This window comes from Pristiophorus japonicus, chromosome 12 (genome assembly GCF_044704955.1).
Source record: "Pristiophorus japonicus isolate sPriJap1 chromosome 12, sPriJap1.hap1, whole genome shotgun sequence".
Taxonomy (NCBI): Eukaryota; Metazoa; Chordata; class Chondrichthyes; family Pristiophoridae; genus Pristiophorus; species Pristiophorus japonicus.
The window spans coordinates 76605391-76624385 of record NC_091988.1 but is presented as its reverse complement, the minus strand read 5'-3'; the positions used below and the strand labels follow the sequence as shown (position 1 = coordinate 76624385).

At 46.0% G+C, this 18995-nt stretch overlaps 1 protein-coding gene across 1 annotated transcript in view; it reads left to right on the top strand.

The window, feature by feature from the left end:
* The first annotated feature begins 2402 nt into the window (after positions 1–2402).
* The window catches only part of podxl2 (podocalyxin-like 2), a 62845-nt gene continuing 46252 nt past the window's right edge, over positions 2403–18995 (top strand). The window contains exons 1-2 of the mRNA XM_070894944.1: positions 2403–2438; positions 12265–12544. Of these exons, the coding sequence (XP_070751045.1) occupies positions 2403–2438; positions 12265–12544 (316 nt within the window). The remainder of the gene's footprint in view (positions 2439–12264; positions 12545–18995) is intronic.

The following is an 18995-nucleotide window of genomic DNA, read 5'->3' as shown; positions in this document are numbered from 1 at the left end:
ATTGAATCAAGCCATGATCGAGCAGGCTTGAGGGGCCGAATGGGGACACGGTGCTGTGGAGGCTGTTACCAGTACTTTCTTTAAACAGGATAAATTGGAGTAAGTTATAGCGAGACATTTGTGATGCGTTTCCGAAGCTTACTGTTGCTTTAAAATGTACTCTTTCCCCCACCCTTTAAAATTGTACAGACCGTACTATCGTGCACAGTATGGGGCACGCGGTACAGTATGAAGGAGGAGCGTGTGGCAAACCAGACTACCCACCCTCACTTTCATTCAACGACCGTCTGTCCCACCTGTGACAGAGACTGTAATTCCCGTATTGGACTGTACAGTCACCTAAAAACTCACTTTTAGCGTGGGAGCAAGTCTTTCTCGATTTCGAGAGACTGCCTATGATGATGATGATGGTACAATGTTACTGCCCTAAGTCACATGGTAAAGTATTAGTGTCCAGGTCACGTGGAGCAATATTGGACCGAAAATTGCGACCTCTCTGGGTGCACACGATGTGCGCATGCACCCAAAGAGGCCTCGCAAAAGCCGATTCTCGGTGCACAATGCGGCAAGAACCGGCTTTTGCGATCTGTCAAAACTTCTTGTGACAGTTCCAACGCATCCCTTGGAGAAGGTCATTCGCGGGCGGAGATTTGAGCTATTGGGGAGGAAATTCTGGTTGGAGGCTTCCTTCGGATGAAAGTCACCGTCCTGAAAAAAAATTTGCGAAAATACCTGGTGATCACGGAGGCACCTTCGATTGCGGTCGGCGGCCTTCATTCGATGTGCACCGTACGGGGAGATGACTTCCCCGTACGTACGGAAATGCTGGAGTCACATGGGCCTGGACCATCAATCACTCAGTAGTGTTCTCATTGATAAAAATGGGATCAACGTTTGTACGAGTTCTCATTACTACCAATGACAATAACCCCCTAAGACAAGAAACGCAACATAATAAATATTTTAAAAAAACACCTCACATATTTAAAATTAATTGAAATTAAAGTTAATTAAATGTTTTTAAAAAATATATATATTTTGGGGAATTTTTCTATGTGTTTTAATAGGGTTTAAAATAAACTTACCTTAATGGACAGGGTTTTTAAACATAAAAATGTATGATTAAATGTAATTTTTATATGTTTTAAAACTCTTATGCTGGCAAAAGTAAGCTATGTGCCTGCTTTTACCAGGCATAAAAGTTTGAAGGACATTCGCTGGGCATGAGTTGGGCAAATAGCCCAATCTCTCCCGCGCGGATGTCCTTCTCCCAGGGATGTGGAGGATCTGTACGGAGAAATCGGGACAGATCAGAAAAGGCGGTTTTCGGTGCATGTGCATCGCGCCCCGAAAACCGGCTTTTGCGAGGCCTCGCTGGGTCCGTGTGCACTTCGTACAGACCCGGTGAAGCCGGAATTTCAGGCACAGACCCGGTGAAGCCGGAATTTCAGGCCCAATGTCTTGCCCAACGAATGTCCTTCAAACTCTTACATCTAGTAAAAGCAGGGGTATAGCCTACTTTTACCAGCGTAAGAGTTTTAAAACATAGAAAAATTAAATGTTGGTACTTATTTTTATATTAAAAATCCTGTCTATGAAGGTGTTTATTTTTAACACTATTAAAAGTTTTTTTTTAATTTCAAAAAATAAATTTTTCTCTAAAACTTGATGCAATTTCTATTCATTTAAAAAAAGTGAAGTGTTTTTTTTAGTGTTTGCGTTTTATTTGATTTTAGGGGTATTCTCATTGATAGTGATGGGAGCGCAGTGCTCACATTACTGTGAATGCGAATACTACATTATGATTGGTGGTCCAGGCCCATGTGATCCCTGGAAGACATGTTCCCGTCGCTTCACTGCGAAACTAATCCTTAGAGCAAAATCTTATTCTTCCGGGACCACCAGGTATTTTCGCAAATCATTTTTCAGTCGGAGACGTCCGCTGGCAGGAAGCCCACAGCTGTAATTTTCCCCCCATTGTCACAGTGTGGGTCAGATGGTACAGTATTACTACAGCTGTGGCTCAGTGGGTAGCACCCTTGCCTCTGAATTGGAGGGTTGTATGTTCAAGTCCCACTCCAGAAACTTGAGCACAAAAATCGAGGCTGACACTCCCAGTGCAGTGCTGAGGGAGTGCAGTCCTTCAGATGAGACATTAAACCAAGACCCTGTCTGCCCTCTCAGGTGGACGTAAAAGATCCCACGGCACTATTTCGAAGAAGAACAGGGAAGTTCTCTCTGGTGTCCTGGCCAATATTTATTCCTCGATTAACATAACAAAACACAGATTATCTGGTTATTATCATATTGCTGTTTGTGGGATTAAAAACAGAAAATGCAGCAAATCTCAGCGGGTCAGGCAGCATATGCAGAGAGAGAAACAGAGTTAACGTTTCAGCTCGATGACCCTTCATCAGAGCTTGCTGTGTGGCAAATTAGCTGCCATGTTTCATACATTGCAGAAGTGACTAGACTTCAAAAGTACAGCATTGACTATAAAGCGCTTTGGGACGTCAAGTGGTCATGAAAGACGCTGTCGAAATGAAAGTCTTTTTTCTTGACTGTAAGTCAAACAGCAATTTTTTTTTCCTCTACCGATCTACATGTAACGCACCCTATACTGATACTGTACAATAACCAAAGACTTGCTGCCACCTACCCTCTCACTCTGCTTACCTCTCCCTCGGAGTTTCCTGTGTCCCAGCAATTTGCTATTATCAGCAAGTTTCCACTTCATTCCCATCGTGCCTGCGTCCAAATCCTTTTTGTAAACGGAATCCTGTGAACCGCACAGATGTGGGATCGAGACTCTGAGTGTCTTATGTACGAGGCTCCGTACCTCACAGGAAACGTGATAAACTCGGAACAGGGCAGACCAGAAACTGAGCTGCCATCGTAAAATCTATATGTACCATGCACAAAAAATCAATTTTCTGAATCAATGTGCTATAAGAAAGAAAGAAAGACTTACATTTATATAGCGCCTTTCACGACCACCGGACGTCTCAAAGCCCTTTACAGCCAATGAAGTACTTTTGGAGTGTAATCACTGTTGTAATGTGGGAAATGCAGCAACCAATTTGTGCATAAGCAAGCTCCCACAAACAGCAATGTGATAATGACCAGATAATCTGTTTTTGTTATGTTGATTGAGGGATAAATGTTGGCCAGGATAACAGGGAGAACTCCCGTGCGAAATAGTGCCAGGGGATCTTTTATGTCCACCTGAGAGAGCAGATGGGACTTCAGTTTCACGTCTCATCCGAAATACGGCACCTCCGACAGTGCAGCACTCCCTCAGCACTGCACTGGGAGTGTCAGCCTAGATTTTTGTGTTCAAGTCCCTGGAGTGGGACCTGAACCCACAACCTTCTGACTCAGAGGCAAGTGTGCTACCCACTGAGGCACAGCTGACACCATCCTTATGCGACACCATATAAGCCCATTCAGTCATTCAATCCACACACACAAATAAAACATTATTTGACACACAAGTAATTAGAGTTCTGGAACAATCAGTGATTTCTGAGAAGAGATTGCCAGTCGATCAGCTGTTATTATCTGCATTTAACACTAAAAGTGGCGTTGTTGCCATGGTAAAGTATGTCACAAATTTAATATAATAAGATCATCCATTCGGCCCATCGAGCCTGTTGCGACTCTTTGATGGAGCTGTAAAATTAGCCCTCATGCCCTGTTCTTAGAGTTTAAGAACATAAGAAATAGAAGCAGGAGTAGACCATTCGCCCTCTTGAGCCTGCTCCACCATTCAATAAGATCATGGCTGATCTTCGACCTCAACTCTACTTTCCCGCCCGATCTCCATAACCTTTGATTCCCTTAATGTCCAAGAATCCATCGATCTCAGTCTTAAATATACTCAACAACTGAGCACTCACAGCCCTTTGGGGTACATAATTGCAAAGATTCACAACCCTCTGAGTGAAGAAATTCCTCCTCATCTCAGTCCTAAATGGCCGACCGCTTATTCTGAGACTATGCCCCCGAGTTCTAGACTCTCCAGCCAGGGGGAAACAACCTCTCAGCATCTACCCTGTCAATCCCCCACAGAATTGTATATGTTTCTAAACTCCAGAGAATATAGGCCCATAGCCGTGCATATTTTTCCTTTTCAAGTATATATCCAATTCCTTTTTGAAAGTTACTGTTGAATCTGCTTCAACCACCCGTTTCAGGCAGTGTGTTCCAGATCATAACAACTCGCTGCCTAAAAAAAATTCTCATCTCACCTCTGGTTCTTTTGCCAGTTATCTTAAATCTGTGTCCTCTGTTTATCAATATAATAATTAACCCCAAGAAATGTGGTACTGTCCCTTTAATTAACCCTGATATATTCAAATATTTATATATATGTTTATTAAAAGAATGCTTAGGTTTTGAGATGCATCAGAGGGTGTTGAGCTCGTAGCTCAAACTGTTGCTCAGTGCCTGTCCAAGTGGAGTGTTTAAGGTGAGCTTACCCTGATTCTGGCTGATCCCAGAAAGAAGCCCAATGAGCCATGAGAAGCGTGGCACAGCAGCCCTTTTAGTTACCTCGAGAAGTGTGGGACTGCCCCTTTTAATTATCCCGAGAACTGTGGTACTTATAGATACATAGAAAATAGGTGCAGGAGTAGGCCATTCGGCCCTTCGAGCCTGCACCGCCATTCAATGAGTTCATGGCTGAACATGCAACTTCAGTACCCCATTCCTGCTTTCTCACCATACCCCTTGATCCCCCTAGTAGTAAGGACTACATCTAACTCCTTTTTGAATATATTTAGTGAATTGGCCTCAACAACTTTCTGTGGTAGAGAATTCCACAGGTTCACCACTCTCTGGGTGAAGAAATTCCTCCTCATCTCGGTCCTAAATGGCTTACCCCTTATCCTTAGACTGTGTCCCCTGGTTCTGGACTTCCCCAACATTGGGAACATTCTTCCTGCATCTAACCTGTCTAACCCCGTCAGAATTTTAAACGTTTCTATGAGGTCCCCTCTCATTCTTCTGAACTCCAGTGAATACAAGCCCAGTTGATCCAGTCTTTCTTGATAGGTCAGTCCCGCCATCCCGGGAATCAGTCTGGTGAACCTTCGCTGCACTCCCTCAATAGCAAGAATGTCCTTCCTCAGGTTAGGAGACCAAAACTGTACACAATACTCCAGGTGTGGCCTCACCAAGGTCCTGTACAACTGTAGCAACACCTCCCTGCCCCTGTACTCAAATCCCCTCGCTATGAAGGCCAACATGCCATTTGCTTTCTTAACCGCCTGCTGTACCTGCATGCCAACCTTCAATGACTGATGTACCATGACACCCAGGTCTCTTTGCACCTCCCCTTTTCCTAATCTGTCACCATTCAGATAATAGTCTGTCTCTCTGTTTTTACCACCAAAGTGGATAACCTCACATTTATCCACATTATACTTCATCTGCCATGCATTTGCCCACTCACCTAACCTATCCAAGTCGCTCTGCAGCCTCATAGCATCCTCCTCGCAGCTCACACTGCCACCCAACTTAGTGTCATCTGCAAATTTGGAGATACTACATTTAATCCCCTCGTCTAAATCATTAATATACAGTGTAAACAGCTGGGGCCCCAGCACAGAACCTTGCAGTACCCCACTAGTCACTGCCTGCCATTCTGAAAAGTCCCCATTTACTCCTACTCTTTGCTTCCTGTCTGACAACCAGTTCTCAATCCATGTCAGCACACTACCCCCAATCCCATGTGCTTTAACTTTGCACATTAATCTCATGTGTGGGACCATGTCGAAAGCCTTCTGAAAGTCCAAATATATCACATCAACTGGTTCTCCCTTGTCCACTCGACTGGAAACATCCTCAAAAAATTCCAGATTTGTCAAGCATGATTTCCCTTTCACAAATCCATGCTGACTTGGACCTATCATATCACCTCTTTCCAAATGCACTGCTATGACATCCTTAATAATTGATTCCATCATTTTACCCACTACCGATGTCAGGCTGACCGGTCTATAATTCCCTGTTATCTCTCTCCCTCCTTTTTTAAAAAGTGGGGTTACCCTCCACTCGATAGGAACTGATCCAGAGTCAATGGAATGTTGGAAAATGACTGTCAATGCATCCACTATTTCCAAGGCCACCTCCTTAAGTACTCTGGGATGCAGTTCATCAGGCCCTGGGGATTTATCGGCCTTCAATCCCATCAATTTCCCCAACACAATTTCCCGACTAATAAGGATTTCCCTCAGTTCCTCCTCCTTACTAGACCCCCCGACCCCTTTTATATCCGGAAGGTTGTTTGTGTCCTCCTCAGTGAATACCGAACCAAAGTACTTGTTCAATTGGTCCGCCATTTCTTTGTTCCCCGTTATGACTTCCTCTGATTCTGACTGCAGGGAACCTACGTTTGTCTTTACTAACCTTTTTCTCTTTACATATCTATAGAAACTTTTGCAATCCGCCTTAATGTTCCCTGCAAGCTTCTTCTCGTACTCCATTTTCCCTGCCCTAATCAAACCCTTTGTCCTCCTCTGCTGAGTTCTAAATTTCTCCCAGTCCCCAGGTTCGCTGCTATTTCTGGCCAATTTGTATGCCACTTCCTTGGCTTTAATACTATCCCTGATTTCCCTTGATAGCCACGGTTGAGCCACCTTCCCTTTTTTATTTTTACGCCAGACAGGAATGTACAATTGTTGTAGTTCATCCATGCAGTCTCTAAATGTCTGCCATTGCCCATCCACAGTCAACCCCTTAAGTATCATTCGCCAATCTATCCTAGCCAATTCACGCCTCATACCTTCAAAGTTACCCTTCTTTAAGTTCTGGACTATGGTCTCTGAATTAACTGTTTCATTCTCCATCCTAATGCAGAATTCCACCATATTATGGTCACTCTTCCCCAAGGGGTCTCGCACAACGAGATTGCTAATTAATCCTCTCTCATTACACAACACCCAGTCTAAGATGGCCTCCCCCCTAGTTGGTTCCTCGACATATTGGTCTAGAAAACCATCCCTTATGCACTCCAGGAAATCCTCCTCCATCGTATTGCTTCCAGTTTGGTTAACCCAATCTATGTGCATATTAAAGTCACTCATTATAACTGCTGCACCTTTATTGCACGCACCCCTAATTTCATGTTTGATGCCCTCCCCAACATCACTACTACTGTTTGGAGGTCTGTACACAACTCCCACTAACGTTTTTTGCCCTTTGGTGTTCTGCAGCTCTACCCATATAGATTCCACATCATCCAAGCTAATGTCCTTCCGAACTATTGCCTTAATTTCCTCCTTAACCAGCAATGCTACCCCTCCTCCTTTTCCTTTTATTCTATCTTTCCTGAATGTTGAATACCCCTGGATGTTGAGTTCCCAACCCTGATCATCCTGGAGCCACGTCTCCGTAATCCCAATCACATCATATTTGTTAACATCTACTTGCACAGTTAATTCATCCACCTTATTGCGGATACTCCTTGCATTAAGACACAAAGCCTTCAGGCTTGTTTTTTTAACACCCTTTGTCCTTTTAGAATTTTGCTGTACAGTGGCCCTTTTTGTTCTTTGCCTTGGGTTTCTCTGCCCTCCACTTTTCCTCATCTCCTTTCTGTCTTTTGCTTTTGCCTCCTTTTTGTTTCCCTCTGTCTCCCTGCATTGGTTCCCACCCCCCTGCCATATTAGTTTAAATCCTCCCCAACAGCACTAGCAAACACTCCCCCGAGGACATTGGTTCCGGTCCTGCCCAGGTGCAGACCGTCCGGTTTGTACTGGTCCCACCTCCCCCAGAACCGGTTCCAATGCCCCAGGAATTTGAATCCCTCCCTGCTGCACCACTGCTCAAGCCACGTATTCATCTACGCTATCCTGCGATTCCTACTCTGACTATCACGTGGCACTGGTAGCAATCCCGAGATTACTACTTTTGAGGTCCTACTTTTTAATTTAGCTCCTAGCTCCTTAAATTCGTTTCGTAGGACCTCATCCCTTTTTTTACCTATGTCGTTGGTACCAATGTGCACCACGACAACTGGCTGATCTCCCTCCCTTTTTAGAATGTCCTGCACCCGCTCCGAGACATCCTTGACCCTTGACCAGGGAGGCAACATACCATCCTGGAGTCTCGGTTGCGGCCGCAGAAACGCCTATCTATTCCCTTTACAATTGAATCCCCTATCACTATCGCTCTCCCACTCTTTTTCCTGCCCTCCTGGGCAACAGAGCCAGCCACGGTGCCATGAACCTGGCTGCTGCTGCCCTCCCCTGATGAGTCATCCCCCTCAACAGTACCCAAAGCAGTGTATCTGTTTTGCAGGGGGATGACCACATGGGACTCCTGCACTACCTTCCTTGCACTACTCTTCCTGCTGGTCTTCCATTCCCTAGCTGGCTGTGGACCCTTCTCCTGCGGTAAGACCAACTCGCTACACGTGATACTCACATCATTCTCAGCATCGTAGATGCTCCAGAGTGAATCCACCCTCAGCTCCAACTCCGCAACGCGGATCGTCAGGAGCTTGAGGTGGATACACTTCCTGCAGATATAGTCGTCAGGGACACTGGTGTCGTCCCTGAGTTCCCACATGGTACAGGAGGAGCATAACACCCGACCGAGCTCTCCTGCCATGACTTAACCCTTAGATATACTTAATTTGGCAACAATAAATGTTAAAAGTTACTCACTGTTATAGAAGAGAAAAAGAAAAGAGAAAAAGAGAAAAACTACTCACCAATCACCAGCCAATCACTTACCCACTTGGCTGTGACGTCACCTTTTGATTTCTTTCTACTTCTTTTTTGCCTTCTCTCCCCGCTGCAGCTGCACCGGTGTACGCCTCTCGGACTGCCGCCGCCTCTCGCTGCCGCTGGGCCTTTATAGGCCTCACCAACCACGCACTCACGCCTCTCGGACTGCCGCCGCCTCTCGCTGCCGCTGGGCCTTTATAGGCCTCACCAACCATGCACTCACGCCTCTCGGACTGCCGCCGCCTCTCGCTGCCGCTGGGCCTTTATAGGCCTCACCAACCACGCACTCCCGCCTCTCGGACTGCCGCCGCCTCTCGCTGCCGCTGAGCCTTTATAGGCCTCACCAACCACGCACTCCCGCCTCTCGGACTGCCGCCGCCTCTCGCTGCCGCTGAGCCTTTATAGGTCTCACCAACCACGCACTCCCGCCTCTCGGTACTGCCCCTTTAATTACAGCTGAGAAGTGTGGGACTGCCCCTTTTAATTACCCCGAGATCTGTGATATTGCCCCTTTAATTACAGCTGAGAAGTGTGGGACTGCCCCTTTAATTACCCATGAAAAAACAGTAAAAGGGAATATTATTTGAATAGGGAGAAATTACAACATGCTGCGGTGCAGAGGGACCTGGGGGTCCTTGTGCATGAAACTCTTTTGGAGTCCTTGTGCATGAATCCCAAAAGGTTAGTTTGCAGGTGCAGCAGGTAATCAGGAAGGCAAATGGAATGTTGGCCTTCATTGCGAGAGGGATGGCGTACAAAAGCAGGGAGGTCTTGCTGCAACTGTATAAGGTATTGGTAAGGCCGCACCTGGAGTACTGCGTGCAGTTTTGGTCACCTTACTTAAGGAAGGATATACTAGCTTTGGAAGGGGTACAGAGACGATTCACTGGGCTGATTCCAGAAATGAGGGGGTTACCTTATGATGATAGATTGAGTAGACTGGGTCATTACTCCTTGGAGTTCAGAAGGATGAGGGGTGATCTTATAGAAACATTTAAAATCATGAAAGGAATAGACAAGATAGAGGCAGAGAGGTTGTTTCCATTGGTGGGGGAGACTAGAACTAGGGGGCACAGCCTCAAAATACGGAGGAGCCAATTTAAAACCGAGTTGAGAAAGAATTTCTTCTCCCAGAGGGTTGTAAATCTGTGGAATTCTCTGCCCAAGGAAGCAGTTGAGGCTGGCTCATTGAATGTTTTCAAGTCAAAGATAGATAGATTTTTAACCAATAAGGGAATTAAGGGTTACGGGGAGAGGGCAGGTAAGTGGAGCTGAGTCCACGACCAGATCAGCCATGATCTTATTGAATGGCGGAGCAGGCTCGGGGGGCTAGATGGCCTACTCCTGTTCCTAATTCTTATGTTCTTATGTTCTAGAACTGTGGGACTGCCCCTTTAATTACCCCCGGGAAATGTGGGACTGCCCCTTCAATTATCCCTGTGAAGAGTGGGATTGCCCCTTCATTTACCTCGAGAAATGTGGCACTGCCCCTTTAATTATTCCCGGGAAGTGTGGGACTGCCCCTTTACGCCCCTTTCAATACCCCTTTGCAAATCGGGGTGCATCTGAGCAAAACTCATTTTGTTTTACACTTTGAATCTTTCATATTGTCATTTTATTCAAGCTAATGTTTTTTCTGTTTAAAGTTGCCCACTTGAGAATTGATGTGAAGAAGCAGTCACAGTAAAGGCCCCTCTGAGTGCTGCTTTACAAAGGAGATGCTCACTGGCATCACACCTTGTGCCCTCTCTCTGGGTGCGATTCTCAAACACCCACAGTGTTGCTCGTGTGCAGGCAAACAAAACAGGCTGTAATACCGAGTGACCTTTCAGCTTCCCCGCATCATAGGATTCTACCCACACAGCTCAGTTCCATAGTCTATCAATGCATCTTAGAAAGGATCTTGTTTTTCTTTATATTTTCTTGTTGACATTTTGATACCGGCTCAGTGGGTAGAACGTTGCCTCTGAGTCAGAAGGTTGTGAGTTCAAGTCCCACTCCCAGAGACTTGAGCACAAAAATCTAGGCTGACATACCCAGTGCAGAGCTGAGGGAGCGCTGCACTGTCGGAGGTGCCATCTTTTGGATGAGCTGTTAAACGGAGATTTCGTCAGCTCTCTCAGATGGACGTCAAAGACCCCATGCCACTATTTTGAAGGAGTTATCCCCAGTGTTAAACCGAGTCTGCCCTCTCAGGTGGACGTAAAAGATCACACGGCACTACTTCAAAGAAGAGCAGGGGAGTTCTCCCCGGTGTCCTGCCCAATATTTGTCCCTTAATCAACGTCACGAAAACAGATTACAAAAGCAAAATACTGCGGATACTGGAATCTGAAATAAAAACAGAAGATGCTGGAAATACTCAGCAGGTCAGGCAGCATCTGTGGAGAGAGGAACAGAGTTAACGTTTCAGGTCGATGGCCTTTCGTCAGCAACTAAAACATATTATCTGATCATTATCACATTGCTGTATGTGGGAACTTGCTCAGCCTAAATTAGTTGCCGCATTTCCTATAATACAACAGCGTCTACACTTCAAAAGGACTTCATTGGCTGTAAAGCGTTTTGGGACGTCCTGTGGTCATGAAAGGCGCTATAGAAATGCAAGTGGGTAAGTTTCTGAAGGAAAAAGATTTGCAGGGCAATGGGAAAAGGGCGGGGGAGTGGGACTAGCTGAGAGTCAGCACGGGCTCACAGGCCAAATGGCCTTCCGTGCTGTAACCATTCTATGATTTTAAGGGCTGGATTTTCGGCTTTTAGGATTTCGGGGCGTTAATGGCGATGGGACGGTTCTGATGCCGTCTGGGAAAAGTTTGCGCCTTAGTCAGCAAAATTGGGCAGCTGGGCCCTGAGTGTGGGGCGGAGCGCTGAGGGAGACGTTGCACACCTCTCTTTGGGTGCTAGGCCAGCTGAACATGTGAAAATCCCGAGCTTAGCAGCCGGCCTGGGAGCGCTCCAAGAGAGGCCTGGGGAGAAAAGAAAACCTGCAAAAAAAAGCACCAAAAACATTCCAATACATAGCCCACGCCACCACAATATAAATCGCAAATAAAATTAAATAAATAACAATCACACTTACCTGAGGCGGACATTACTTACCTCGCTGCGGCCATTACAGCTCGGACTGCCCGCTTCCACAGGTGGTCCCACCAGGGGGCGCTGTGCAGTGGTACAGGTCGGGCAGGAGTCAAAAATCCAGCCGGTGTCGCAACCAGGGGCATTGCGATAATACTCCACGCCCCGCCGAAACCGGTCCTGAAAACCCCGGCGGGGCGCTGGAAGCTGGCTGCCCACCCGGAAAAGCTCACCACCGCCATTGCTGCCCACTCGGGGTGAAAACAGAAGTGGCCATGAGCGGAAAATCCAGCCCACTGACTTTCTTGGTCTGCAGAAGATTGAATGGGTTTGGTAAAATCTATTTGAAGGTAGATTGTGCACTGGAGATAGTAGGGTGCATGTGACCTGTTGTTATTCTCAATCTGGTGCTGATTTTGTTCAAAATCTGCCCCCCATACCCCCCATCCCTTATTTTTATTTAGGCTCATTATGCCTTTTTCTTGCGCTGGCTGAAGAGGCAGACACGGGCGTATTCACAGCTGTTCCAGGGATCGACCCCACCATAGTGTCTTATTTGGACCTTATGTCGGCAGAAGTGGAAACAGACGGATTACGGAAAGAGGGGCCGATTGTGGGCGGACCAGCGGTTGAACTGTCACCGGGGACTGAAGGTTTTCGGGAAGAATCAAACAGCTCACAATCTGAACCATCTTGGAATGCTGAGAGCCCGGAAGAGCCAGGAGCCTCCTCAGGTTTGTCTGTCGGAAACCATCGGCATTTCGGAGGGTGGTGATGCGGGGGGGGGGTGGGCGGGAGATGTAACGGCTATTCCATGGTCCACATTCACCAACTATGAGAGTGAGCAGGTGGCTGACTGACCATCTCACGGGGCATTGGCCAATCAGACACAAGCCTAAGCAAGGAGTATTGTGATGCCACTCTGGTCCTATTATGTTGTATTGGTCATGCAACTTGCATAGATGCAGCCTCTTGAACATAGAAAATGCCCCCAAGTCACTTTACCAAAGGTTGGTGAAAAGTACAAGTAGAAAGAAAGGATGTCGAGCCATGAGGAAAAGATTAAGAGGGGTGACTGAAAGTTTGGTTAAAGATATAGGGGGAGAAATCCATATAGTTTGTGACTCCCGTTACTAATGGGGCACGAACGATTTCTCGCGCAGGGCCGCGAGTGCCTACCGCAAAATTCTGCCAGAGTTTGCGGAGGCACAAAACCGATAGCGCCCCGCTCCCCCCGGCAGCGCCCCAGGCCGCTGTGCCCGGCGACGATGACATGCGCAGCAACCTGTTTTCGCACCAGAGCAGAAACTCTGTAGCGCCCCATGAGGCCGCCGCGTGCGATGACAGCACTAGCTTCATGGGTCGCGAACCGGGCTGCACTCCGCTTGCGGGGCTAAAAATAAAGGGGTGGTGCATGCCGCCGACATTTTGAAAAACGGCCAACTTACCGGCTTTTCGCTGAAGATTTTGCGGGGTCCGTGCCACGATGTTGCAGGCCGGCACTCCGCTCTCCTGGTGGAGAAGTGGAGGCCCACTGCAGAGCTCTCTGCGTGCCCTCCCCTTTAATAGAATGGGAGGGCCCTGTGATCTCGGCCAGCGCTATGTGGCGCTCCGCGTAGCGCTGGAAAATTTCTAGGCATAGCGCCTCAGTCCTGCCCGAAGTGGAGCGCCCGACATTGCACTCCACTTCCTCTGGGGGTTGGTACTCCCAATTTTGTGGCCGGGGCGAGATTTCTGCGCCAGGCGCAAGGAATCCCACCTCGGTTATCCCCCCTCGGTTACCCCCCCGCCCCACCCCCACAAACGGGCGCAACCGAATTTTTATCCCATACGCTTTCAGAAGACATAAAGGTGGAGAGGGGAGAGGTTTAGGAACAGATCTCCAGAGAGTGGGGCCAAGGCGGCAGAAAGCTCTGCCACCAATGGTGGGGCAAGGAGAGATGGTAGGCGAGGGAACAGGTGATCAAAAGGCAGAGGATCAGATAGTGATGAAAAAATCACGAGATGGCTTGAGCTGAAGAAGGCCCTTGGTTCATCTAATCTCATCCTTCCAGAATTCCAGTCTTACTGTCTGCCTGTTACAACATCTGTTTCTCAGCTATTTCCGATCTATATCAATGACTTAGATGAAGGGACTGATTTTAATGTATCTAAGTTTGATCATGGTACGAAGCTAGATGGGAAAGTAAGCTGTGAGGAGAATGCAAAGGGGTGTACACAGGTTAAGTGAGTGGGCAAGAACATGGTAGATGGAATATAATGTGGAGAAATGTGAAGTTATCCACTTTGATAGGGAAAATATTTTTTTTAATTGTGAGTTTGGGAAATGTTGGTGTTCAGAGGGACCTGGGTGTCCTTGTACACGAATCACAGAAAGTTCACATGCAGGTACAGCAAGCAATTAGGAAACCAAATGGTTTGTTGGCCTTTATTATAAGAGGATTTGAGTATGAGAATAAAGACATCTTACTGCAATTATATAAGGCCCTGGTGAGACCGCACCTGCAATACTGTGTACAGTTTTGGTCTCCTTACCCAAGGAAGGATATACTTGCCATGGAGGAAGTGCAATGAAGGTTCACCAGTCTGATTCCTGGGATGGGGGGATTGTCCTATGAGGAGAGATTGAGTAGACTAGGCCTATATTCCCTTTAGTTTAGAAGAACAAGAGGTGATCTCATTCAAACATATACAATTCTTGCAGGGCTTGACAGGATAAATGCTGGGAGGATGTTTCCCCTGGCTGGGGAGTCTAGAACCAGGGGTCACAGTCTCAGAATAAAATGCTGGTCATTTAGGACTGAGATGAGGAGAAATGTCTTCACTCAGAGAGATGTGAATCTGTGGAATTCTTTACCCAAGATAGCTGTGGATGTACAGTCATTGAGTATATTCAAGATGGAGATCGCTAGATTTTTGGATACAAAGGGAACCAAGGGATGTGAAGATCAGGCAGGAAGGTGGAGTTGAAGTAGAAGATCAGCCATGATCTTATTGAATGGCAGAGCAGGCTCGAGGGGCCGAATGGCCTTGTCCTGCTCCTAGTTCTGATGTTCTTAAATGAGTCCAATGTCTTGGCTTCAACCAAGCATCCCTGGTAGCTCACTCCAGCTGTTAAACAACCCCCCACCTGCTGTGCAAAGAAATGTTTCCCGGTGCTTGTCCTAAACTTGGCTTTCACAACCCTGAACCTTGTGCTGATGCCTTAGTACATGTGGAAGTATTGTTTCAAATTTAAATTCTCTGGGATGAAGGGGTTGACTTATGTTGAAAGGTTGAGCAGGTTGGATCTATACTTATTAGCGTTTAGAAGAATGACAGGTGATCTTATCGAAACATATAAGATTCTGAGGGGGCTTGACAGGGTAGATGCAGAGAGGATGTTTCCCCTCATGGGGGAATCAAGAACTAGGGGGCATAGTTTCAAGAATAAGGGGTCGCCCATTTAAAACGGAGAAGAGGAGGAATTTCTTCTCTCAGACGGTTGTGAATCTTTGGAATTCTCTGCCCCAGAGGACAGTGGAGGCTGGGTCATTGAATATATTTAAGATGGAGATAGACAGATTTTTGAACGATAATTGAGTCAAGGTTTATGGGGAACAGGCAGGGAAGTGGAGTTGAGGCCGGGATCAGATCAGCCATGATCTTATTGATTGTGCAGCAGCACAGAGTGGGAAACTGAGTGTTTGAGCGGGAGCAGACCTGCAACTTCAAGGAATCTAATACGGCCAGTGTGATCTCCTGGACTAGTTTCCATTGCCTGGTTGAGTAGGAGAGGAATTTTCCCAGATTTTTTCCCCAATTAGCATGGGTTTTTATCTGGGTTTTTGCCTCTCCCAGGAGATCGCATGGCTCCGGGTGGGGAGAATTCTGCAGTGTGATATCACAGGTAAGGCAGGTAAGTGATTGGTAGTGATTCTGGGCTAAGTTTTTCTTTAAAATTAACATATGAATTGGCTATGATAGATTAGGAAAATTCATTAAAATGTTTGACGGTGGATAGGCAGTGGCTAACATTTAAGGAACGAATGCATGAATTGCAACAGTTATACATTTCTTTCTGGTGCACAAACACAAAAGGAAAAGTGGCCCGACCATGACGAACAAAAGAAATTGAGGATAGTATTAGATCCAAAGAGAAGTCATACAAAAGTTGCGAGAAAAAGTAGCAAGCCTGAGGATTTGGGAGCAGTTTAGAATTCAGCAAAAAAGGACCAAGAGATTGATTGAGGGGAAAAATAGAGTAAACTTGCAAGGAACATTAAAACCGACTGCAAAGGTTTCTACAAGTATGTAAAAAGAAAAAGATTAGTGAAGCCAAATGTAGGTCCTTTATAGTCAGAAACAAGAGAATTTATAATGGGGAACAAGGAAATGGCAGAACAATTAAATAAATCATCATCATCATCATAGGCAGTCCCTCGGAATCGAGGAAGACTTGCTTCCACTCTAAAAATGAGTTCGTAGGTGGCTGAACAGTACAATATGAGAATCACAGTCCCTGTCACAGGTGGGACAGATAGTGTTTGAGGAAAAGGATGGGTGGGACTGGTTTGCCGCATGCTCTTTCCGCTGCCTGCGCTTGATTTCTGCATGCTCTCGGCGATGAGACTTGAGGTGCTCAGCGCCCTCCCGGATGCACTTCCTCCACTTAGGGTGGTCTTTGGCCAGGGACTCCCAGGTATCAGTGGGGATGGTGCACTTTATTAGGGAGGCTTTGAGGGTGTCCTTATAATTAAATAAACATTTTGGTTCTGTCTTCACGGAAGAGGACACAAAAAACGTCCCAGAAATGCTAGGAAACCAAGGGTCCAGTGGGCAAGAGGAATTAAAGGAAATGATTATTAATAAGAAAATAGTGCTGAAGAACCAAATGGGACTGAAAGCTGATAAATCCCCAGGGCCTGATGATTTGCATCTCAGAGCACTAAAAGAGGTAGCCATGGAAATAGTAGATGCATTGGTTGTCATCTTCCAAAATTCTACAGATTATGGAACAGTTCCTGCAGATTGGAGGGTGGCAAATGTAACCCCACTATTTAAAAAAGGAGGGAGAGAGAAAACGGGGAACTACAGACCGGTTAGCCTAACATCAGTAGAAGGGAAAATGCTAGAGTCTTATAAAGGATGTGATAATGAGACACTTAGATAATATCAACGGGATTAGACAAAGTCAACATGGATTTATGAAAAGAAAATCGTGTTTCACAAACCTACTGGAGTTTTTTGAGGATGCAACTGAGAGGTTAAGGGAAAACCAGTGGATGTAGTGTATTTCGATTTTCAGATCCCACATAAGATGTTAGTGTACAAAATTAAAGCACATAGGATTGGGGTTAATATACTGGCATGGATTGAAAATTGGTTAACTGACAGGAAATAGAGAGTAGGAATAAACGGGTCTTTTTTGGGGTGGCGGGCAGTGACTAGTGGGGTACCACAGGGATCAGTGCTTGGACCCCAGCTATTCACAATATAGATATCAATGATTTGGATGACGGAACCAAATGTAATATTTCCAAGTTTGCTGACGACACAAAACTAGCTGGGATTGTGAGTTGTGAGGATGCAAAGATGCTGCAAGGTGATTTAGATAGGTTGAGTGAGTGGGCAAACACACGGCAGATGCAATATAACGTGAATACATGTGAAGTTATCCACTTTGGTGGGAAAACATAAAGACAAAGTATTATTTAAATGGTGATAGCTTGGGAAATGTCAATGTACAGAGGGACCTGGGTGTCCTTGTACACCAGTCATTGAAAGCAAACATGCAGGTGCAGCAAGCAGTTAAGAAGGCAAATGGTATGTTGACCTTCATTGCAAGAGGATTTGCGTACAGGAGCAAGGATGTCTGACTACAGTTATACAGGGCCTTGGTAAGACCACACCTGGAGTATTGCGTGCAGTTTTGGTCTCTTTACCTAAGAAAGGATAAACTTGCCATAGAGGGAGTGCAGCGAAGTTTCAACCGACTGATTTCTGGGATGGCAGGACTGTCGTATGAGGAGAGACTGGGTCAACTGGGCCTGTATTCACTCGAGTTTAGAAGAATGAGAGGGGATCTCATTGAAACATATAAAATTCTGATGGAGTTGAACAGACTGGATGTGGGGAGGATGTTTCCCCTGGCTGGGAAGTCTAGAACAAGGGGTCACAGTCTCAGGGGTAGGAAATTTAGGACTGCGATGAGGAGAAATTTCTTCACTCAGAGGGTGGTGAACCTGTGGAATTCTCTACCACAGAAGGCTGCAGAGGCCAAGTCACTGAATATATTTAAGAAGGAGATAGATAGATTTCTAGACACAAAAGACATTAAGGGGTATGGGGAGAAATTGCAAATATGGTGTTGAGATAGAGGATCAGCCATGATCATATTGAATGGTGGCGCAGGCTTGAAGGGCCAAATGGCTTGCTCCTGCTCCTATTTCTTACGTCTCTATTCAAAACTAAAGAGTCCTCAGCTTATCGAATTGTGCTTGGGAGCTTTTCTCGCTAACAATCGAGTTCATCCTCTTAGCTTTTCTCTGGGTACTAGTCTTCACGCAACGCTCAGTTAAGCTACTTAACAAGAATAAAATCTCAGCCAGCGTCTAATCCTTATCTCAGCCCTGTGTTTAGCACAATAAATAGATGGTGTAATCAAAGCAAACCATAGTACTGCCCAGACACAACTAATAACAACTGACCTACATTTAGATATTGGCACCTCTATCGAAGATTTGGAGCCTCTGAGCTTGTTTTCCATGATCCTAAGAGAGCGCCTTTTAATTAAATGTTTTTTTTGTATATAGGCCAGGAGGCAAAGGGTCTTATCTGGAGGAAAGCAGAAAATCATCGTTAATTTAAACAGACGGAACAACAATTCCCACCTCGTGTTGCCAACCCTCCAGGAGTTAATCTCCGGGTCACTGCTGCGAGCAAAAGTCCCCGGGAGAAAAATCATCGAGGCGTTAAGTGTGCTATTTTCAGTTTCTGTGAACACTTCAATTTCTTAGTTATTAAAAAATATATTTTGGAGATTAGGGAGAAAAACAATCGTTCTTTGATTGACTGTCAAGAAAGAAAGAAAGACTTGCATTTCTGCAGCACCTTTCACCACCACCAGACGTCCCAAAGCACTTTACAGCCAGTGAAGTACTATTGGAGTGTAGTCACTGTTGCAATGTAGGAAACGCGGCAGCC